The sequence below is a fragment of the Periplaneta americana genome, chromosome 4, assembly GCF_040183065.1.
Source record: "Periplaneta americana isolate PAMFEO1 chromosome 4, P.americana_PAMFEO1_priV1, whole genome shotgun sequence".
In the NCBI taxonomy this organism is placed as follows: Eukaryota; Metazoa; Arthropoda; class Insecta; order Blattodea; family Blattidae; genus Periplaneta; species Periplaneta americana.
This window is the reverse complement of record NC_091120.1, coordinates 74,904,082-74,928,539: the sequence shown is the minus strand read 5'-3', so window position 1 is coordinate 74,928,539 and position 24,458 is coordinate 74,904,082. Positions and strand designations below refer to the sequence as shown.

Below are 24,458 nucleotides of genomic sequence, written 5' to 3'. Positions count from 1 at the left end.
TCAGCACAATCCACAGCGTTTGACAAATGAACTGCTTTTCGAAACAAAGAAAATTCACCTTGAATATACACGATTACACAGAACGCCGAGAACAGGTACTTGTACTATCAGAGACAACAGTATTCCGACTGACTGGACTGCTATGTTGATAACACAGGGGAGGGAAAATGGGTGGTGTGTGGTTCCCTGACTATTCAACTCTCTCATATAGTAATTCATTTCTACCTGAGACAATTTTGACGAAATTGAATTTTGGCCGGCTAGATTGAGCAAATACCCCACCATGCGACGCGCTCTTGCCGAAATACATAGACTACAAGCCTAATTTTCTAATTCTAGAAAACTTCTTCTGAGGTATGTAGATAGATAGATGGATTTATTGAGTAATATTATACATACAGATTTTTATATTATCATAGTTTTTTCTAAAATCCAATGCACGGGTCTTCTGACCGTACGTGCTTTGTACCTAAAACAAGTCCTACTTTGTAGGTTTACCCCCCCCCCACCTATGATTATATCTACTACCATCTAAAAGAACACACATATTAAAATGAAAATGGCACACAGAACATATTATATAATATATCCTAACCTAAAACTTCAGAAAACTTATTGACAATGAATGTAATGGCCAGACATCGGATGAAAGACGTAGGAGTCTCATCTGAACATGGACGAAAACTAAAATAGACGACTACAATAAAAATGCAAAGTATGTGAAGAAGAATGGATTAAAAGTTCCGTCATTGGAAGATCTTCGTAAATTTATACACCATATAAAGAAATGATGTTGCCACCTAAGAAATATAAATATTAAATTTGTAACTTACCTTCGTTTGCAATGTCGATTGATGCCAAAGAGTTTAAATGTGACAGTTCACTCCTTCTTCGTGTCTTATATACAGCGTTGTTTGTACGGTTCTATTTTCAAAATAAAATGCTAATTTATCTTATGAAAATATATAATTTAATTTATTTTCATATTAGAGAACTATTACACATAGACTTTGAAATATATTAAAGTCAAAAAATAAAATATAAACTTCCGAATACACTAAACAAAACAAAATAGACAAAAAAATGTCCAATTTCTATGTAACAGTCTTCTTTGTACATTTGGATTATTACACTGTTGTAAAACAATTAATATATTTTAGTATAACATTTCGACTTTATTACTGCTCGGCATCTCCTTCACATTCATTTTACAAAGTTTTTACACTGTTCTGGTTTGATTTTAGCCCATTTTTCTCTCACTACACGTTTGAAATCCTCTATGGTTGTACACTTCTGCTTTCTCAAAATCGTTTTAAAAATTTCCATCAAATGTTGGCGTTTAAGTCTGGTGATTGAGGAGGTGTTCGCAGTTGTTGGGATGTGTTCCATATGAGCCAATCCGTATTGATTTGAGCAGTATGTTTACTGTCATTTTCTTGTTGGAACATATACACAAGTGGCATTCCCCTTTGTTGAGCAGTCTGCCTAAAATTTGACCTTAAAATGTTATTGTACACATATTTATTCGTAATACTATCTTTGAACTCAATATTCCCCACACCATTTGTAGACATACATCCCCACAATGGTATGCATCCACTCCCGTGTTTCACTGTAGGAACTGTTCTCCAACCAGGAGATAAACCGTGAAAGGAATGTGCTTACTATTGCGTCATCTATTGGAGCGAAGTAGATAGATAATATTAGAGTTATAACGTCAGTTTAAAAATCATGCGCTCTCCTGCACATGTTATATCCTTTATGGAGGGATTAAAAGACCAGGGGTGGTATTCATAGACATTTCGCAGCACGCGCTACGAGCGTACTAAGCTAGCCCCGGCTATCCACTGGTTACTAGTACAGAATTCAAATCATATCCTATCGCTAACACTGGTTTATGAATACGAAAAACGCTGATAATCCACCGAAAGCTCGCGCTAAAAATGTCTATGAATACGGTAACAGTGATCTAATTTTGTAACTAGGGTAGTATAAAAATGTTTATATCAGTGTTATGGTTTGTGCCTTGAGAGATAGCCAATAGAGATACAAGTACCCACGTGTGTGACCTTATGACATCTTATGACATCAACATTCATTCACAGCATTACCCCGCTCCGTTTCATTCCGGAAAGACTTTCTCGTGGTTGGAGTACAGTAATGTGTTGTTTCTGTCGTTATCTGTGTTGAGCTTTCTCCATATCCTATGAATACCATCGGAACCACAAAGGTTTATCTCCGTCTCATCTGACCAAATCACCCTGTTCTAAAATTCCTCATCCTTACTAAAATGTTCTTTATCAATGTGTAATCTTCGAGCTCGATTTGTCTCACTAATGTGTCTGCTGCCATGGCAATCATTTTTCCACAACACACGCCGGATAGTTTGATTACTGATCTCCGTGTTTCAAGACTCTTCAATCATGACTCGAATTTGTGGAACACTTATTCTTGTATTTTTGACAACTTGATTAACTATGAATCTCTCGTCACGTGCATTTAGCAATTTTTGCTTGGTTTTTCTTGGCAAGTTATTCGAAGTTCCATGATTTAGAAAATTTTCTACAATATGTTGTACTGTAGAGTGTATTTTATGCACTACTTTACCTCTTTTCCTATACAAATAGCCCTTCAGAGCTAGGCGAACAAATAACTTTCTTTAAATCAGAACTGGGCTCCTTACGACGCTCCATTGAACACAATTATACTCAATGACAGACTAACAACAATTGACCTCACTGAAAGATAACCCTGTGCACACTGCATGCTTGTTTACTATGCGTCTAAACGTATTACTCGACCAAGGCCAGTGGAGTCCTGCAGCCCGGAGCCGGCGCTACTGCTCCTGCGTTCGTAATACTGCATCGCGATAGTTCACATTACGCCCACGGCTCCACTCGCCTTGGTCGAGTAATAACTACCCCCTCTCCGTGGGGTAAGTGTACGAACAACAGTGTTACATGAATTTAAGGAAATATGTATTTAAATTTTAAATTTTTATGTAAGTAACAGATGCATGTAAATTAACTTTATTCATGTCACTGTGTTCGTGTTTAACTCATGAAACATAATTAATTTATGATCATGTTGGTAATTATCCGAAAAGCAGGTAATAATTTATTAATATTTTGTGTGAAAGCCGTCTATATGCTTATCAAGTAGGCCTACAATATAGTTATTAAATACTATAGTACATATAAAAGATTGACGTTTTCGGCATTATTTGCCATTTTCAGATCTACAACAACAACAACAACAACACATAAATGTGAACAACGTAATTCATAGTTGGTTAGGAATCAATAAACAGTATACATTATAAATTATACAAGAATAAAATATAGTTAAAATTTAAAATGTTCATTAGATTAAAATTGACATATAACGTGGCTATCACCCTGAAAACATGATGAAAGTACTTGTAAAATTTCTCCCTGTGGAAGATTTTTTCTCACGTTGCGGGAGTCAGCTGTGTCCGATTGTAACTGTAAGATGAGTTAAGTATTGTGAAGAGCTAATTCGCATGTAAATTTTGTTTCTATAAACTTTATTTTTATAATATAAGACTTACATAAGGTATGAATTGGAGCAGTCGCTTTGTGCATTGTGTATACATCCTAATGTACGTTGCATGACGTAGGAATTGGGGTGAGGGTTGTACGTGTAGGTTCAGGTGGGGGTTGTCTTGATCAATTATCGTAGGATTGGAATGAGTAGAGTCTGGCACCTGAGTAAAACACAGTGTATCATCACGGGAATATCTCAAAATAAAAATTGTTGAAATGGAATTCAAGGTAAGCGCGGTTAAATTGAGAAGTGAATGAATAGAGAAAATGAAGAAATTCCAATATTTATCTCATAATCAACGACGAAGGTTGCATTAATTATGATATCTGTTACAATTTTGTTCATTTTGAGATTTTGAATCAGCAACAAAGAAGAATAACTGACTTCTGCTGACTTCGACGAAAACAAGCACCAGAATAACTAGATTATGAAATACTAATGCAATTTAATTCACCTTGTATCATTAGTACCTTGGGTTTTTCATGATATGCAATGACAGACTAATCTATGTATTGTTATTGTGGCGAAGGGTAACCCAAAAATTATTTTTATAGTCTTTATCTAAAACATTATCATATCGCTACAAGCCGGAAGTTGCATCAAGAGTAGGAAGATAGATTATTGTGAAGTTAAAATTACATATAGTAGGGTAAAGGTTGGTAGTATTGTGATACTAATAATATTATGCTAGTTCTCTTTGAGAATTTTTTACAATTTTACTGAGCGAGACGAAGATCGGTTTTTTGCTTCAACGTATTAAGGGAATGTTCGTGTACAAGTTTCTGTACAAAACCGGTCCTTCTCTCGCTCAATAAAATTGTAAAAAATTCTCAAAAAGTACTACCACAATATCATTAGTATCACAATATTATCAACGTTTACTCTATATCTCAATTCTATATGAAACAACTCTGAATACAGTTCAATGTCTAAAGTTGAATAAATTCTACCTTTTTTTACAAATACTTATGTATTTGTCTAAAGACAAATTTGTGATTTAAGAATATAATCTATACAGCGTATCCAGCTTAAGACAACAACAAAAAAAATGTTAAATCTGAAAATGTTTGTGACTACAGAAATAAATCTAAGGGGTATATGACAGAGCGTATTCATTCGCTATCTTGTAGCATCTTTGGAAGCTCGGCGAATAAGAGATTTTCGGATGAAGTCGGTGGAGTAATGACACGTGGCGGATCTTATCTAGAGACTTATCGAAAGAAACAATCCATTTCTTTACCCATTGTTTATTTTTTTCTCAACTTTTCTATTTTATTGAGTTACTTATTCTCTTAGAATTGCCGCTAGTAACAAGACACTCGCATTTACGAGTTTTTTCGACACGTATGTTTACCGCGTGGGGCTACTTTATCCGCTCATATATACACTATGACAAAGAACGACAAACAGTACAGGCGTCCGAATTAACTAGCGACCAGCAAATAAAGTAAATCAGAGTTCAACTTTGTTCGCTCTTGTTTTTGGGTCCGGAATTGGTTTGCTAAGCCTTATTACACCGGAGCGAATTTACACACCTGCGTCCAAAGTAGCCAGCGAATAGCGAACGAATACGCCATGTGTCATATACGTCCTTGAGCAAGGTTTGGTAATGCACATTTATGTAACAATTATGTGTTTGTCATAGAGCTGTAACTAGATTGAAAAATAAACAAAGTGTTAATTCTGTGAAGCTACAGCCATATGGACTCAACAGGAGAAGACATTGTTTGTTCTTTGGTTAATTGAAACAAAGTATGTTAAGCATGTACAGTCTCAAAAAAAGCTTTGACGCACAGATACTTAAAAGTTCCAGAAAGGAGGCAGTGCGCATGATCAGAGGACGAACGACCTGGTTTACAGGAGAAGAACTAGTTGAGGTAATCAAATTATTGGAAAATTACTATTAGGACCTACACATAGAGCTGAATCAAGGAGAGAAGCTCAAAATTTAGAAATAAATACTACTACTAATGAAAATTTAATTTTTAAGGTGGTTAGGGAGACATTTAACTTCAGGAAATATTAGAAATAGAGCTATAAGAGATAAAAAAAGATTATTTAGAATTCTATTCTGGATTGTGTGATGTACGAGTATAAGGGTTGAATTGGCATGCTTATGTGAGAAGAATTCAGACGGAAAGATTAGCTAGGAAGATTGTGGAATGCTGTAGCCAAGCGGGACAAAAATTTTGGGTAAGCTGAAGGCTTGGTGATCTAGGTGTACTTTACGTCGCTATAAGGTAAACGAAACGCGGAAACGCTCCTGTTCTTAATTAACTAAACTTTAACTTCATATTGTTCCTTCATAGAAAATGTTTGGGAAGGCTCAGCTTACCCTGCCTACCCTGACGCGTCGCCACTAGCTCGAATGATGTCCACATGGGGGAAAAAATAGAGGTTGGCCTCTAAACTCGTGGATACAAGAGGTCAGAATAGGGATGAGGGAAAAATGACTGGAAGAGTAATTAATTGGACTGGAAAGCACTAAGACTTAGGGTGGAAATCTCTCAAATCAAGGCGACGGAAAACCAGACTCACCGCATGGTTTAAGGCACAAATGGGACACAAAGCATGGACTGACATCAATGCTAGATTAGCAATACCATCATACGCAGGCAGGGCTAATCATATTAGGAAGTTCAAATGTAGAAAAAAAATCGGACGTGGCAAAATTTTCCTTTGTTAACCGCAAAATAGTAGACTGGAACAGCTTACCTGCGGCAATCTTTCAGGGTGGTCCTCTCAAAATCAATACATTTAAGGAAAAGTTGAGAAGATTAGACTGAAAATGTAATTGTAGGTGCAGTGTAATTATCTAAGTTGTGTCATGCAATTAATTAAGTTGATATGTAATTAATTAAGATGATATGTAATTTAGTTGATATGTAAATAAATTAAGGTGATATGTAGTTAATTAATATGATATGTAGTTAAGTTGATTTGTAATTAATTAAGGTGATATCTAATTACTTAAATTGGTAACAGTTGGGTGAAATAGAAGTGCTTAAAGTTAGGTTTACTTTTGCTTATTGTAAGCGTTATTATAGAATAGTTTTTATTTATAGTCCCAGATTTATTGCATCTATTTATTTATAGTTAGAAATAAATTTAGGTTTATTTTATTTTTTTATTTTTCTTTTATTGCTGTAATTATTGTATAATTGTAATGGTATTATTGTATATTATATATCACTGCCACCGGGTGTATACCTAATTGTAGTGTAAATAAATAAATAAATAAATAAATAAATAAATAAATACATATGAATGGAGAAACACGAAAAGATGCGTATAGGTTGCATTGTATTTCTCTCTATACACAAGTTATTATTGTTATTATTATTATTATTATTATTATTATTATTATTATTATTATTCCTAATTTATTACATAATTACAGGTTATACGTCACAATGTATCACATCAAGTTGGTAGTAGTGCTCATTGTAGCCTCAGTTGCCCTCATCGAAGCTTCCCCTTACACCGGCGCTTGTCTGGATGCCAAGAACTGTGGAGCCTCGCAGTGCTGTGTTGTTGGTACGTATTATACGTCTCTCTAAATGAACGTGATCTCATTCTTTATAAATCACGGATAAGTACATAGTATCACGTGTTCTGTTGTCACCAGGTATGCAGGCGTACAGCATTCCTACATGCAACAAGGTCCCGTGCATTGGGCGAATCTTGTCGCCCTAACAACGAGCCTGGAGACTTCAATCTGTCGTACCCAGATGGCAGCAGCATGCAAGTGACCAATGCGTACCTCGCAGTGTGTGGTTGTGCTGAAGGACTTTTATATCACCGTGGCACCTGCCAAGCTATCAATAATAAATAATATTTCTTAATTTAATGTATAAAATTATTTATTTTCATAAAAATTATATGCTATGTGTTCAATAAAGTATATTAATTTATGACACAGATTTGTTTTTTTTTTTTATTTGATCTCTCCAAGAATCTTTGTATAGTATATGATTCTAGTACTTACTAGGTTCATATTGCTGAACTAAACTTTATGCTCTTTATTTTTATATAAAGAATACACTACACTACCGAGTGTCCCAGATGTTTCCATGTAGGCTATAAGCGAAACTTCGTGTAGCGACGTTGATCTTCTAGGTCACAGTGCTGCGTCTAAATTCAATTTGAGTGTTAAAGGGAATCGAACTCGTGCAAATAAACACATCTAACAGCTGAGTAAAGTTTTTGGTTTTAATTTATTTTTATGGCCCAGACCTTTAATCCACAAGACGAAGTCCTACTAAGTGTTTTGTTATTACAGGTCAAAATTTAGAGGAAAGATAAAGGCATTGCAATTTTTATTCTGTTATTAAGAGACGTTTTATCAATTCCTCAGTAATCTAGCATCGGTTGAATTTGCGATAGCGAGACGGTCTCGGAATGAGCTACAGGATTAACTGATTTCTCCGCTATAGTTCGGGAAGACATGGAAGACATAAATACAACCAAATAATTATATCAGGCGGGATTCGAACCAAGTTTCATTCGCAGCCCCGGATACTCAGTGGCGTTCGCTAACCTACATGCCAGACCTGTGACTCTCTTGGCAGTGTAGTAAGTGAATAAATTCATATGACTTTATAGCAGCCGTGGCGAAAATGTGATCGTGCGCCGAGCTACTGTGTAACCTGCAACGTGCATAATACCTATGGAGGGGGCGGATACCATAAGGGGAAGTGAAGCAATTGTCTGACTTGTTAACGGATTTTCGTTTTTCTTACGTCAAGCACTTACATATAATTTTATACAGTACAAGGTTACAAAGTAATGTTTAGTACGTATAACGAAGAAAGAAATGAACAATAAAACGTCGAGCACATTATCAAATTCTGAAATTAATTGTCTTCAGAATGTCCCTGCAACAGAGTTTCAAAATCAGGAGTTATGTCACTTACTGCCAGTCGTAGTTGATCACGAAGATATCTGTCTGTCAGTCGTGATCTAAATTTGCTTTTTACTATTTTCCTTGTTGAAAATAATTTTTCACAAACATGGCTTCAACAGAGCAAGCGAAAGAACGAAGCTTCGGATATTTATTATTATTTTTTTTTGGGAAAGATTTGAAAAGTTCAACGTTTGTAAAGTCCTTATATCTAGCTTTCATTTATCTTCACGTTGTAAATCTGTGAGTTTAAATTGAAGATCTAACCGCATATTCGTACATCTGCTGAAAAAGGATCGACGTACAGAGCTGATGATAATAATAATAATAATAATAATAATAATAATAATAATAATAACAACACTTACCCTTTCAATGTTTCATGAGTAACATGTAGCATAATGCCGTTTTATGTTATACAACCGTTTTCTTCTTAATACTTGTGAACAAATCATACATTTAATATTCTCATCATATTGGCAGCAAAAAAATGCGTCCTCACATCCTACTTGAAACTTTGAGAGAGACATTGCGACGATACGCCACTCGCACGCCAGAGACAAATAGAAATGAAACGGAGTTTGACTCCAGTGAGTGAGAGGTTGGGGGTTGGAGGAGGTAGGAAGCAAGAAAAATGCATAGCTCTCATTACGAGCCACAATGTACTCGTGAGTCACATTTTCACCACGGCTACTTTATAGTATACCAGCCTTACGTAACAAGGAGTAACTGTATACACTTCAATGGACACGATTTCATTACTTTTATATCGTAATAAGAATAAAAATACTTCAAACTTTTCCCGTAGCTGTCTCGTATAAAACTACCTGCTATGAAGATCAGTTTAGAGTGAAAATGAATCGCAATGTTCAAGTTCCTCCTTTGGTCAATAAAATGCGGGAATTACGGCGATGCACCACAGCTGTAAGTCTAGTGCATGCGATAAAACTAACATGCTGCACAGAATATGGCTAGATGCGTTCTGTGTGGATAGAAGTTCACATATCGAGAACTTGTGAGGTATGAAACACATTTTGCAGAGATTACCTGTTTACTGGCACTTATTTCGTTGTTGTAGCATTAATGGTTATAAATTATTGTGAAGTCGGGCCAATCATTTTGGGGCAGACTGTAGAGTCCGGATCAGCTTACTTAATACCCTATGGGCGAAACTCAAGAATATTTTCCCTATTACTAGGCTACATACATTACTGGATTAGAGTGATCTTCTTGTTGTGAGGTTGAATTTTCTTTTACCAATTTGGTTTCGAATTTCGGGTACTGACAAATACTACAACTGGCAGTTATTTTCTAACTGTTATGTTGGCAGCAATAATTTCTATTTGTAGTACGAGGAAACTGATGACATGAAAGTGGCTATGGTTTTGAATTAATAAATAATTAGTAATGTCGGTATAAATATGCATACGAATGCCGTTCAGTTGTGTTCCGTTGTGATTCCAATTCAACACTATATTCAGATAAGTGTAATTAGATACCTATAACTTCTAGACGTACTTGGTATGAAACATGCACGTGGCTAATGAATGAAGGTATATTTCACTCTCTGATTAATTTCTTTCGTGTTTAGATTTTTATTAAGATGTCCAAGAGAGGAAATAACATTGAATCGCAAACTCTTCAGTCAAAGAAATGAATTTCATGTTACCAGAAAATTTACATTTTAGGACATACTAATCTACTAATTAATCACAGAATAAATATGGGAAATGCCTGTTATTATTCGGTTGAGAAGCTTTTATCATCCAGTCTGCTGTCAAAAAATCTGAAAGTTAGAATATATAAAACAGTTATATTACCGGTTGTTCTATATAGTTATGAAACTTGGACTCTCACTTTGAGAGAAGAACATATGTTAAGAGTGTTTGAGAATAAGGTGCTTAGGAAAATATTTGGGGATAAGAGGGATGAAGTTACAGGAGAATGGAGAAAGTTACACAACACTGAACTGCACACATTGTATTCTTCACCTGACATAATTAGGAACATTAAATCCAGACGTTTGAGATGGGCAGGGCATGTAGCACGTATGGTCGAATCCAGAAATGCATACAGAGTGTTAGTTGGGAGACCGGAGGGAAAAAGACCTTTGAGTAGGCCGAGACGTAGATGTGAAGATAATATTAAAATGGATTTGATGAAGGTGGGATATGATGATAGAGAATGGATTAATCTTGCTCAGGATACGGACCAATGGCGGGCTTATGTGAGGGCGGCAATGAACCTCCGGGTTCCTTAAAAGCCAGTAAGTAAGTAAGTAAGTAAGTACTAATCTACTAATTACCAACATAATATGCGAAAGGTCCAGGAGGAAAATATACTATCTGACGAATTATTGAACCATTTCGAAAAAAACCTCCCAACATTAATATTAAGTAATCAAGGCATTGTTATTGTTAATACATCATCATTATCATCATCATCATCATCATCATCATCATCATCACTATTATTTCAGTACCTATCATTGTGTTTGGTGATATATATGATATTATTTGGGAACACTGGAATATGGTCAAATTACCACTTTCAGAACTATTTTTGACATGATCCTCACCATAACACTAAGAAAAATTTAATGTAACGGTACATAAAGGAAAAGATAAAAGAATTGTATTACATTCACACGCAAAATAAGACCTAGACCCCTATAACTTATGAATATTACTCTGGTCCAACACTGTGGAGTAACGGTTACCATGCAAGACTTTGAAACGAGCAGGCCTGGCTTCAAATTCTGTTTGGAACAAGTTGCGCGGTTAAGGTTTTTCCGATTTTTTCTTTTAGCCGGCACGCTCACCGGACTTCAATCCATTCGACTTCCTTTAATGGACATATTTCATTTGAAGATGAATGATAGTGATACTAGCATTGGTACACATGAGGAGCTGTGACATAGAATTGAGAACATTTCATGTGCCCTAAGGAGGAATCTGCAATATCTGTGTGATTTTGCGGTTCATATTCACTCTAAACTGAGCTCCATATCGGTGATTGTGCAAGCAGTTTTATAAGCGACACCTAGGGAAAAAGTTTAAAGCATTTTTATACTTTTTACGATACAAAATAGTATTGAAATAATGTCCATTAAATTGTATACAGTTAGTGCTTGTTACATAAGGCTGGTAGTATGAGGTCATAGGAATATATTCCACTTACTACACTGACAAGAAAGCCAAAGGTTTGGCATATAGGTTAGCGAACGCCATTGAGTATTCGGGGCTGCGGATGGAAGAGTGTTCGAATTCCGCCTGGAGTAATTACTTTGTTGGATTTCCTTCCTCCAGGTCTTCCCGAAATGTAGAGACAAAATCAGTCAGTCCTCTAGCTCATTCTGAGATAGTCTCGCCATCGCTAAAATTCATTGACGAAGGATTACCGAGGAATTAATGAAACAATTTTAATAACGGAATAGGCTAAAAATTGCAATCCCTAGATCCAGGCCTATCTTCTAAATTATAACATGTAGTAACACTTAGTAGCACTTCGTTTTGTGGATTCAATGACGGGGTTTTAGAAATAAATTAACACCACCGACTCTGCTCAGGTGGTAGGCGTGTTTGTCTTCTGATTCGGAGATTTACTCGGACGTGGGTTCGATTCCCTTTAGGACTGATTAAATTGAATTGCGAGAGGGGGCATTCCAACGCAAGCACTGTGACCTAGAATAACAAAGGCGCTTATTCCCAATCCACGCCAACTGACTACACTAAGGTTCGCTTATAACTTTTACGGAGACATCTGGGACACTCGGTAATGTAGTATAATCTTTATACAAAAAGGAGCATAAACTTTAGTTCTGCAATATGAACCAAAAAGTACTAGAATCGTATGTTATACAAGGTCCTTGGGAATATTAAATAAAAAAATAATAAATCATTGTTATATAATAATAAACTTTATTCAACACATAACTTATAATTTTTTGAAAATAAATAATTTTATACATTGAATTAAAAAATATTATTTATTATTGATAGCTTGGCAGGTGCCACGGTGACATACGAGTCCTTCAGCACAACCACACACTGCGAGGTACGCATTGGTCACTTGCATGCTGCTGCCATCTGGGTACGACAGGTTGAAGTCTCCAGGCTCGTTGTTAGGGCGACAGGATTCGCCCAATCCACGCACCTTGTTGCATGTAGGAATGCTGTACGCCTGCATACCTGGTGACAACAGAACACATGATATTATATACTTATCCGTGATTTATAAAGAATGAGATCACGTTCATGTAGAGAGACGTATAATACGTACCAACAACACAGCACTGCGAGGCTCCACAGTTCTTGGCATCCAGACAAGCGCCAGTGTAAGGGGAAGCTTTGATGAGGGCAACTGAGGCCACAATGAGCACTGCTACCAACTTGATGTGATACATTGTGACGTATAACCTGTAACTGCGTAATAATAATAATAATAATAATAATAATAATAATAATAATAATAATAATAATATTTAGTATATAGAAAACTACAAAGTATACACATCTTTCTCCGTCTATATATTCAGTCCAATTAAATATTCTTCCAGTTCTCTTTCTCTCATGTCTATTCTGACCACTTGTAGCCATGAGTTTAGAGGCCCACCTCTACTTTTTCCCCAGGTGGACATCATTCATCTACCTTCCTAAGTAACATTTCCGCTTGCATTGTCGTCACATGCGAATTCAACTCTTATACACTCCATGTTCCAGCTCAGAACTCTAAAAAATCGTTTTATCTATTACGACTATATTTCTAACTTTTCCCGATGTTAAATATCTCACTAACCTTCTTAAATTTTAAAATTCTATGTCGGTAGGTTTTATTTTTAAATACTGATTTGGATTCCATGTTTCAGCCCCATATTTAACAGTACTTTTATCACCGAGTTATAGCCTATATTTTCACTTCATTTTCCCTGGTTACCTATTGGTTACCTATTCAGCAAAACACCATTTACATTTTACACTGTAAAGGACGAAATCGGAATTGAATTTATCAAGTAAACTTATTCGGTGGAAATTTTTATTTATATGTAGAAAATTAGTAGCACATAAATCTCTTTAACTTAATCACATGTCTCTAAATAAATGTACAGAAATGGAAGAAATAAATATGTTTACAATGTTACTAAAAGATGATCACTTCTCAAAAATTGTAGATTGAGAGTACTCCCTTGATTATATTATTTATTAATTCCTATAGTCTTTATTTTTAATGTATGTAATTTCCTTTATACTATTCTGCGTTATGCAAACTCGTATATCAGTCAGAGTTAAATATTTAATGCACTACAGTCATTAATTATGTTCTTTATGTCACCTTCTTTAACATTTTCTTTTCAATTACGAGTATTTACAACACTTAATACAACATAATTATGATCTTCTAATCTTAAATCCAAATATGATATACCTTATAGTAATGTAGTGTTAATACATGAAACAGGTACATTTTATTAATAATCGCCAACAGATTTATCTCAAAAGTGACAATTGAATGAAGAAAACGTCTCTTATCTAAGTAAAAAATTTGAGGCGATCGTAGCAGAAGTCAACCAGCACTCAAACGTTTTAATTTATACTTACAGGAATTAAGTACTACATTTAAAATTGAAAACTTACTGACCTGCTGTTGGAACAACCTGGTTGGTATCGTATATGTTGCTAAATTAGCTGAGTATGGGATATGATTTGAAATCAGTGTCTTATATAGGTGAACGGATATCGGTACCTTGTACCTTGATAGATAAACTATCTGTAATTTCGATGTCTTGATGCTCATTTGGAACAGCGGATGTGGACTATGTCTAAGAGATAAAGTTCAAATAACGTCCATTACATTAGCTATGAATCAAAAACAGGAAATTTGTCCTCAGTGCACAATTTCCCCGTTCAATTAAGTCATTAGTTACATAATCTTTCTTTGTTTTCAGATAGGATATTGGCTTTATAATTTATCTGTGTGTATGTCTGTCAATGAGGCAGTGATAACAACTTCGATATTGATCAAGAGATTTTAAATTTGAAACACAATTCTCATCACCATAGAAATTATGAATCTCCTTGCTTTCAGGATGGTTTATTAATTTTGCCGAATAACAACTTTAAAACTTTGGAAAGTTATGTGCATGAAAGTTTTTTCGAAAGTAATTTATAGATACTGTAGAATATGTCTTATAACAGGAACTATGACGTAACATATAAGAAAATCAATTCATTATATCTTATGTATAACAAACCGTTACACCTTCACACTTAATCGTTACAGTGTTCTACAACAAATAGATTATCCAATTTTTAAGATATTTCTCCGCCTTTTGTTCCAGGTTTCTTTTTCCCCCTTTTTCTTCGATTAAAGAAAGGCTTCGATTTCGCTTTAAATAAACTCATCCTATAGAATTTATCCATTTCTCTCTGAAATAGTTCATGTTAGAATTTGTAATGGACATTTCCAACTTTGAAAATAGTTCCTTTGTCTCGTTGCAATGTTCTTCAATATTTACTTTTGTAACTGAAGTTTCCTGTGCAACGTTAGTTTCTTGAATTTTGGGCAACCTAGTCTCTTGGTGATCGTTTGCGGAGACCAACAGGAAGGCAGAAATTTTTAAAAGACTGGAGAATGCTGGATTTGTAATGAAAGACCTGAGCTTGGACAGAGCACTATGAATGAATATCTTGGTACTGTAAAACATTTTATGCAAAAGGAGAAATACGTATGAAAGTCAGCTCACGTATGTGAGGATAAGCTGATAGATTTTTAGATATACAGAGTGTCCACCATGAACCTGACACATTTGAAATTGCTGTATAATTCATATTGCTTGGGGTAAAAAGAAAAAAATGCATGCAATATCAAGAGTAACTAACCAAGTTTTATTAAAAAAATCAGTACACCTCAACATGAGATCCTCTCGTTGCACGAAGAACATCTAGCCTGAATTCAATTTCCTGCCAGGTCTTCTGAAGCATCTCGGGCGTAACGGAATTGACGGCATCTATTATGCGGCCGCGTAGCTGTTGAAGATCACGAATTTTGTGGCCTGTATATACTTTGTTCTCGACATATCCCTACAAGGAAAAGTCTAGAGGGGTAATATCCGGTGATCGAGGTGGCCATCTTGTCGGTCCATCACGCCCAATCCAGCGACCGGGAAATTGTGTGTCGGCATCTGCAGTTCTCGTCCCGCTTGTCGAACTGACTTGCGTGGACTTCGTTCATACGCCTGTCTCACTGCTGCTACACGCTCCTCTGATACGGGCACATTACCGCCACCATGCAATTTCACCACACTTCCCGTTGCCAAAAAGTGCTGTTTCCATGTCTTAATGGTGTTCCGTGATGGTGGGTCCTTCTGGAACACGCGCCGAAAGTTGCGTTGCACTTGAATCATCGAATTTGTTTCAGCATACCACGAGATCGCTTGTGCTCGCTCTTGCGGAGTCGCCATTTTGACTTAAGCTACCGCAGCGCCACGTCCAACCTCTTGCGCGGGTTTTTAAAAATAGCCAACGAAATTTCCACAGTTTCTGTACATATTGCAATGCATGTTACGAACTTATTTCCATTCATTGATTTTTGGCAGCCAAATGGAATGTGTCAGGTTCATGGTGGACACGCTGTATTATTACTAGACAGTGTATGTGGGAGGACTTAAGGAAAAGTGAAGTTGTTTCGTATCAGAGTATATGGCACGTGCCGTGTCTTCCGTCTTTTGTGTACCTGGCAAGTACAGCAGCGTACAGAACGAAGGGACCCCGGTCCGTTCATAGTAACATTGCAACGCAATGTGTGCAGTTGTGTTATCCTGCAGGATAGGCGAAGACGATTCAGCTTCGACAACTTACGAGACTATATCGTCGTTTACTGCAACGCTAGTAATTCCATCGATGATGACGAGGTATGTGCTACAGTACATAATTTTTCTTTTCATTCTGACTGTAAGGAGATACAGTAGCATGTTGACGTCGTCTACGTTTAAAACCTGTTCAGCCAATGGTCTGAATGAAAAAATAACATATAGTAAATGTGCACCTACATTCAACGATAAGTCATCCCGCATCCACTGTCTATTTATTACCTAATTACTTTATCTGTAAGCTTTCTCTTTTCTATCATCTAATTTAACTTTACGCTCTATCTCTGCACGATTTAATATTAATTCTTTCTTCCTTTGTTGTCTACCTTATTACCTGAAATAAACTTATAATAAAATTTCTTGTAATTCCTATTACAGATTTGATTTCTTTTTACTTATATATTTTAGTATTATTTTTCATTGACAAGTTTACCTCACTTTACAGCACATTTCCAGTTCACACACACACACACACACGCACGCTCGTGCACACATACACACAGAGTTTTATTTTCTTATCTTATTTACACTATGCCTATATAATTTAGATGCACTTGCTGTTAATATGTCGTAGGCACAAGTAAGTCTAACCACATTATTTCATTGATAAAGGAATTTTAGTTTCAATTAACAAAAAAAAAAATTGCACTTTTGTTTACAATATGTCGCGCTGCGGATTACTCTTACCACTTTAACAGCAAAGAGTAACGCTTTGTTTTCATTTGTGCTAAATCTTTCATTATTATTTTTTTTTTGCGTTTATAAATGTGGAATATTTTAATATTAAAAGTAGATTTCTTACATTTTTTCTTTGGTAGTACTACTTAATTATTATTCTTTTAATATTAAACTCGGGGGAGGGGCAATAGCCCCCACCCTATCTAAATGACGTTTCTCCATTCTACAAAACGTGACGGACAGAATCCGATCTAATGGGTGTTTTTACCACAGAACAGGATTCTTCAACATAATCGCCGATAAAGTAGGCAGAGGCGCAAATGACTACACCTCAATATGCGCAGCGTTGGAAAAAATATGCAGTGTCCAGCTTAAAACACCTTAGAAGAAAGAGGCGGATGTTCATGGAAAGTCATTTTTATTTTAACTTTAATCAATGCCACATAATAGAATATTTCATTTTATGTTATAACAAACCAAATATGCGATGAAAGAGTAGTGGAACGGAGAAAAATTCTCTCCGGCACTGGGATTTGAACCCGGGTTTTCAGCACTACGTGCTGATGCTTTATCCACTAAGCCACACCGGGATGGAAATCCGGTGTGACTTAGTAGGAAATTAAACTGAGAGGATTCGATCCGACACCGGGATGGGAATCCGGTGTGGCTTAGTGGATAAAGCATCAGCACGTAGAGCTGAAAACCCGGGTTCAAATCCCGGTGCCTGAGAGAATTTTTCTCCGTTCCACTACTCTTTCGTCGTCTGATGACGCAGAATATCTGCATGGAAACATCATAATATGTACTTCGGTACATTAAATAATATAAACCAAATATGCTATTACTGTATTGCATTTTTAAAATAGGTCCAGTAGGTCATTTTTTCATTTTTGGGGTCACTAATAGTAGCTATATTATGAAAGATGTTTATAATGTTATAGTTTATGGAATGAGTCAAGTTTTAGGGAACGAGCAAAGCGAGAAAAGAAAAGAGTTTGAATATATCATTTTCTGATCCATACAAAGATGTAGAATAATCCTCTTTTATGAAGATCTTAAACGATCGGATTGTATTGGAAGAATGTATGTAGGCCTGTAACTTATTATTGGCACATATTATGTAACACATTAATGCTTCTATTAACTAAATTTTTTATGATGAGCCACTTTTCAATTGATGAGATAAAAATTTAACATATTTCTTAAAAATTATTCAATTTTATTTTGTTTGTGAATTTGTATTAATTTGAGAATTAATTTATAAATATAAGAAAAACAGAAAGAAGAAAATAATAATGATTTATTAAAAAATTATCAACGTCCGCTGTCTAGTTATAACTAAAAATATGTACAAGTAGAAATAAATCTACCGAGATTAATTTGATAGTGCGTCTCTTGCAACGTATGCAAATAATAATGTGGTTACCAAGGAGTCTTAACTAGGTTGAAAAATAAACCAACTGTTAATTCTCTGTCGCCACGTGGACGCTTCAGGGGAAAATCTTGTGTGTTCTTTGGTTAGCAGAAACAAAGTTGCCTCGTCAGAGAAACACACATAATCTAAGTACGAGTTGTCTTCGTTAAGCTTTGCTAAGACACACAGAACAAAAGCCAGCCTTTTAACTTTATCTTCGGACGTGATCCTTATCCATTCTTATAACTTTGTGGGAAACCACGAAAAAAAAACCTCTTTAGGTTTAAAATAAAATTTGTTACCAGCTAGGCAAGAGGCGTTATGAAACCAAAGAGTCTGGGTGCATTTAAAATCAAATGGGAGCATGAGACTCTTTGATTCCAGAGCCGACATTTATATTTTGTCGCAATTTGCGGTGGACAAGAGCCAGTTTGATTCCAATAGGCCTATTTACTTTGAACGCAAGATTTTAATGGTTTAGAGGGCGTTCTGAAGCCAAAATCATGACAGCTGTATCTAGAGTTATATTATTTGAAGAATACATGGACACTGGAAGCTCATTTTCATTATGAGATGGACAACAAACGTTTTGAAAAAGAGCTCTTCAATTATCACAGAGATAATTATCTGAAAGCAACGAGATCTAGTCTTTTTATAGTGATAAGATATCTGTATCAAATTTTAAAAATTACCACCAATATCGAAGTTATGAGTGTTTCAGTGACATATACACACAGATAAATGATGAAGTCTAGGCTATATCCTACCTGAAAACAATAAAATATTATATAAATAATTACTTAATTGAATTGGAAAATTGTGCACTGAGGACATATTTCCTGTTTTCGTTTTACAGTTAATTTAATGACAATAATACGAACTTTATCTCTTAGATATAGTCCACATCCGCTGTTGCAAATGAGCGTTAAAATATCGGATTTACAGATAGATTATCTATCAAGATACAAGGTTCTGATATCCGTAGGCTACACCTATATAAAACATTGATTGCAGACCAGATCCCATACTCGTCTAATTTAGCAACGTATGCGATACCAACCAGGTTGTTTCAACAACAGGTCAGTATGTTTTCAATGCTAAAAGTAGTACTTTATTTCATAAGTAGTGAATGGAAACATTTGAGTGCTGGTTGACTTCTTCTTCGACCGCTTCAAAGTTTTCCTCTTATATTTAGACGAGGGTCTATTTTCTTCATGCAATTCTTCCTATTGAATGAATGTGTCGGTGAAGATATAAAATTTTCTATCAGGCTTTCTTCAGCTATTCTTGAAAGCCTTTTTTCTTTCGGTGCTATGTCTATTGTTAATTAATCAATTATTATTATTATTATTATTATTATTATTATTATTATTATTATTATTATCTGCCCTATTAACACCGTTGTGCCATTCCATTTTTCTACTTTTACATATTTTGCAATACCTTGCGTGTTATATTCTTCGTACTTTTCTTTATTTCTTAATCTGTATTTTCTTGTCTCACCTAAAATCGCCCGTAATACATTCATTTCTTTCGTTGCCAATATTTCTTCCTTTAATTTTTTACGCAAGGGTGTGTCACCGTATATTGGTAGTGATCTTACTAACGTATATAAAGGGAGGGATTTTTCTGTCCATTCTGTTAACCCATGTGACTTCGAAGATACAATATGGTTGCTATTTTGTACATTTTTTAACGTTCTCTAAAATTCATATTTTCCCCTCTAGATATCCTGATGTCAATATTTATTTAACCACGATATTATGGTCGACCATGTTACCTGGAAGTCACAGACATTTCATGTAAAATAAAAATTAATTAAAAAAGTAATTTTACTATTATGTGTTATTTAGACCACTAGCAACTAATATAGGGGCTTGAAAACATTTTCTGACTCCAGATAATAATTTGAGATATAGAGGGATAAATATCTGGTTATATAGTCTACATCGCAAATAAAATTCAATGTAAGAAATTAATTTTTATGTACATGTTACACGCAAATGTACAATATATTACGATATAATAGGCTATTTTGGAATTCAAATCTTTGATGCAGAAATCTCGTTTTTATAGCTGCAGCATGGTATATAGTATAAATTAGCACCAGTAATACAAACTATTTTACATAGAATTTCAGACATTTATTTATGAACTCTCCTACATATGTACAGTAGCTTGGCTTGGCTATTCGAGTGCCGGATGATCCTTGCACTTAGGACTGCCTTGACTCACTGCGCTCAATATACGCTGTGATTTTCTATCTTCACTATCAATAAATCAAAAGGTTGCATTCATGAATCCGATACTGAAAAGTTGGAGGTCTTGCTTCAGGAATTTGTTGAAATGACTGACTTCAGCATGCATATGTAACTATGTCTTTTCTTTTACTTTTCAGCCAGGATTTTCCTTCTCTTAACTTTTTTCCTTGAGGAGGAATCTAATATGTCACCCACGGATATATGAAATTCTAGTGTCACATATTCAAATCTTAAGTTTGTAACTGTTCTACTGTTGAAATTAGCGTGGTTCTAGCAGTTCGAATCATTTTGAGGAAAATTTTATTGCATTTAATTTCTTAATTATTAACGAATATGGGTATTTGACAATTTGATTGTGCAGATGATCGGAAATAGAATATGAACCTTTGTTACGAACGCTTTTTACAGTGAATTTATCGCATTAACTTACATGGATTTTGTTTCGTTTGTTTAATTTATTTATCGTAGTGTATATTTTCGTATGTCCGAGAATGAATTATATATGTTACAGTTATTATCACTATATTATTATATAATATATTATACCTAGGATTTAAGATTGGAATATCAGATAGATTATATTAAGGGTTGTATATTTGGGAGTCCCAAATGATAAAGAATATAGACTGGAGGATGATATTAAGAACGGAATTAATAAAAGTAGAGCATTAGTTAATTAAGCCTTACTCGTATACGAATTTGCATACCACAAAATAGTACAAGGAAAAGTACCATATATTAAAAATTAATAATAGCAAGATTCATACATAAAATATAATCAATTGATTAATTTCAATAATACTATTTTTGAGAAATGTTGTTGCTTTAATAATATTGTACAATATTTTTTCTAAATACCGTTACATTTATTTAGGGAAATGTAATTATGCTAAAGACATTTCTGTGCTACTAAGGTTGTAGCTGTGATTCTTAAAAATTGTCACCGAATACTTGATAATTTAAATTACCCTTTCGTCCTGAACAGTAACAAGCGGTGTTTCGTTCAATAGATAGAAAGAGAAAGTAAAGTAGAAATATATAACTCAATGGTGAAAAGTACTGTTACGTACATGAAAACTAATTCATAATTTCAAATAAAAACTACTGACAACGTAAATTTAATTTTTAAGGTAGTCAGCGATACATTCAACAACTGGATACATTAGAAATAAAGTTATAGGATATAAAATGGTTGTTAAGAATTCTGTTCTGAATTATGTGAGGTATAAGTAATTTTGAATTGGCATTCATATTCGAGAAAAACGCAAGAGGATAGGTTACCCAGGAAGTTGTTACGACGTTGTTCACCTCGTAGAAAAAGAGAGACATAGTTCTAAACTTATGAATACAAGAGGAGAGAACAGGGATCAAAGAAGGAGGCCTGGAAAGATAATTAATTTGACTGGATGGATTGGTACAGAGCGATATATATATACACATACTGAGTGTTCATTTCAAAGTGTGTCATGACGTCACTGTTGTGAGTCAGCGATTTGAAACGAGTTTCAGCTTTTATGTCAAAGAAGTTGCCTATTAATCAAGGCGTTCAATCTGAACTTCAGAACGTGTACGGTTTAACTTGAACGTCGTAGCAACAGATGGCGGTCTGTACGGTCTGTGTGCTACCATAACCTCTTTCGAACTGTGTTTTGCGCGGCCAAGTCGTACGCAGGGTATTTGTTATCATCAGTTGCGTACGGCAACATTCCACAACACAAATCAAATGCTCCGTGTCCATGTTGACCGTCGAAGTTAATGTCAACAAATACGTAAGTAATCGTCTTAACCCTCTCCCCATATCCTGAAAGTAAGAAAAAAACTCACCTCAGTACGTTCAAATTCAAATTCAAATTCAAATTTATTCACATTTTACATTTGAAATGAATACATATGAATAGATACCCGAAATGAGCATATGCTCGTGCTCGGGTACAGTCCTGTAGTCTACATAAATTTTACAGAGATCAAATAATAATGCTGATGATAGAAATAATAGTAACAACAACAACAACAACAACAATAATAATACTAATAATAATAATAATAATAATAATTATAATAATAATAGAATAACCGTGACGGAGATGATACAAAGACAGTAATACAAAATAATTCACTAATAATAATAATAATAATAATAATAATAGAACAACCGTGACGGAGATGATGCAAAGACAGTAATACAAAATAATTCACTAATAATAATAATAATAATAATAATAATAATAATAAAAGGTATCCCCGTAACATGCCATGAAGGCACTTGGGGGGCATGGAGGTAGAGCCCCATGCTTTCCATGACCTCGGCACTAGAATGAGGTGATGTGGTCGGCACCACGCTCTGACAGCCTTTTACCCCCGGGAAAGACCCCGGTACTCAATTTTATAGAAGGCTGAGTGAACCTCGGCCTTCTATAAAATTGAGTACCGGGGTCTTTCCCGGGGGTAAAAGGCGGTCAGAGCGTGGTGCCGACCACATCACCTCATTCTAGTAATAATAATAATAATAATAATAATAATAATAATAATAATAATATCAGTGATAAAACAAAAATACTTAGAATAATAAAATAAATACTTAGACGGATAAAATAAAATATGAAAACCGAGAGTTAACACAACTTAAATTAACGTGTTCCAAACAGTGCACATTCCTGCCACTATCGGGGTTACCATACGTATCGGTAAGTAGGCTACTCTTCAGAATGAACGCCGTACTTGCTATGCAACTTCTCTGACACATAGGTAATACACCTCTGCGGAAGTGTAGGAAGATCGATTTCTCTAGGCTCATCAACTAGCCATATGACGGCATACAGCGAGACATGACACACTTTGAACTGAACACCCAGTATATATATATATATATATATATATATATATATATATATATATATATGTGTGTGTGTGTGTGTGTGTGTGTGTAATTCTGTATATAATAACAATAATGATAATAATAGAAATAATAATAAACATTTTATTACATTTAATATGATTAATATTAATATTATCACTACAAAATTTCAGGTACTACGTCACAATGTATCACATGAAGTTGGTAGCAGTGCTCATTGTGGCCTCAGTTGGCCTCATCGAAGCTTCCCCTTACACCGGCGCTTGTCTGGATGCCAAGAACTGTGGAGCCTCGCAGTGCTGTGTTGTTGGTACGTATTATACGTCTCTCTAAATGAACGTGATCTCATTCTTTATAAATCACGGATAAGTACATAATATCACGTGTTCTGTTGTCACCAGGTATGCAGGCGTACAGCATTCCTACATGCAACAAGGTGCGTGGATTGGGCGAATCCTGTCGCCCTAACAACGAGCCTGGAGACTTCAACCTGTCGTACCCAGATGGCAGCAGCATGCAAGTGACCAATGCGTACCTCGCAGTGTGTGGTTGTGCTGAAGGACTCGTATGTCACCGTGGCACCTGCCAAGCTATCAATAATAAATAATGTTTCTTAATTTAGTATGTAAAATTATTATTTTTTTTTTAAATTTATATGCTAAGTGTTGAATAAATTTATTTATTGCAGAAATTCTGCTTCAGTTTTTGTTTAATATATCAAAGGAACTTTGTATATTATATGATTCCAGTATTTAGTAGATTCATAATGCAGAACTAAACTTTATCTTTCTTTTTTAGTACAAAGAATGTACTGCTATACCGAGTGTCCCAAAAGTTTATATTTGTGCGGAATGTCAGTTCAAAATTGAAAAGCCACATAATGTGCTCAATGTGGCGGCCTTCGAGAGTCTGGC

General features: G+C 35.1%; 2 protein-coding genes and 1 long non-coding RNA gene across 4 annotated transcripts; 2 read left to right on the top strand and 1 right to left on the bottom strand.

Annotated features, from left to right (window-relative positions):
- The first annotated feature begins 5,161 nt into the window (after nucleotides 1-5,161).
- On the top strand, nucleotides 5,162-7,460 carry LOC138697955 (uncharacterized). The gene is made up of 3 exons (XR_011331638.1): nucleotides 5,162-5,444; nucleotides 6,968-7,104; nucleotides 7,196-7,460. It is a non-coding gene; the product is annotated as an uncharacterized lncRNA (long non-coding RNA).
- A 4,907-nt stretch (nucleotides 7,461-12,367) lies between these two features.
- On the bottom strand, nucleotides 12,368-14,223 carry LOC138697954 (astakine-like). Of its 2 annotated transcripts, none has more exons than XM_069823570.1 (3): nucleotides 14,108-14,223; nucleotides 12,752-12,888; nucleotides 12,368-12,660 (listed from the first exon to the last, which is right to left on the bottom strand). In XM_069823570.1, exons 2-3 carry the CDS (start codon nucleotides 12,873-12,875, stop codon nucleotides 12,455-12,457), a joined length of 330 nt encoding a protein of 109 aa, XP_069679671.1. In that variant the 5' UTR covers nucleotides 12,876-12,888; nucleotides 14,108-14,223; the 3' UTR covers nucleotides 12,368-12,454. The 2 variants fall into 2 exon arrangements, with proteins under 2 accessions (XP_069679671.1, XP_069679670.1); XM_069823569.1 differs by having other exon boundaries at nucleotides 12,752-12,894; nucleotides 14,108-14,219.
- Nucleotides 14,224-19,388: 5,165 nt separating this feature from the next.
- LOC138697953 (astakine-like) lies at nucleotides 19,389-24,235 on the top strand. The gene is made up of 3 exons (XM_069823568.1): nucleotides 19,389-19,508; nucleotides 23,718-23,854; nucleotides 23,946-24,235. Exons 1-3 carry the CDS (start codon nucleotides 19,477-19,479, stop codon nucleotides 24,149-24,151), a joined length of 375 nt encoding a protein of 124 aa, XP_069679669.1. The 5' UTR covers nucleotides 19,389-19,476; the 3' UTR covers nucleotides 24,152-24,235.
- The last annotated feature ends 223 nt before the right edge of the window (nucleotides 24,236-24,458 follow it).

Bases quoted from the DNA above. Each gene is read 5' to 3' on its own strand.
- LOC138697953 (XM_069823568.1), top strand. From the start codon at position 19,477: ATGCGATACCAACCAGGTTGTTTCAACAACAG. The intron at 19,509-23,717 runs GTCAGTATGTTT...ACAAAATTTCAG, and splicing joins CCAGGTTGTTTCAACAACAG to GTACTACGTCACAATGTATC. The intron at 23,855-23,945 runs GTACGTATTATA...TGTTGTCACCAG, and splicing joins CTCGCAGTGCTGTGTTGTTG to GTATGCAGGCGTACAGCATT.
- LOC138697954 (XM_069823570.1), bottom strand. From the start codon at position 12,875: ATGTATCACATCAAGTTGGTAGCAGTGCTCATTGTGGCCTCAGTTGCC. The intron at 12,661-12,751 runs GTACGTATTATA...TGTTGTCACCAG, and splicing joins CTCGCAGTGCTGTGTTGTTG to GTATGCAGGCGTACAGCATT.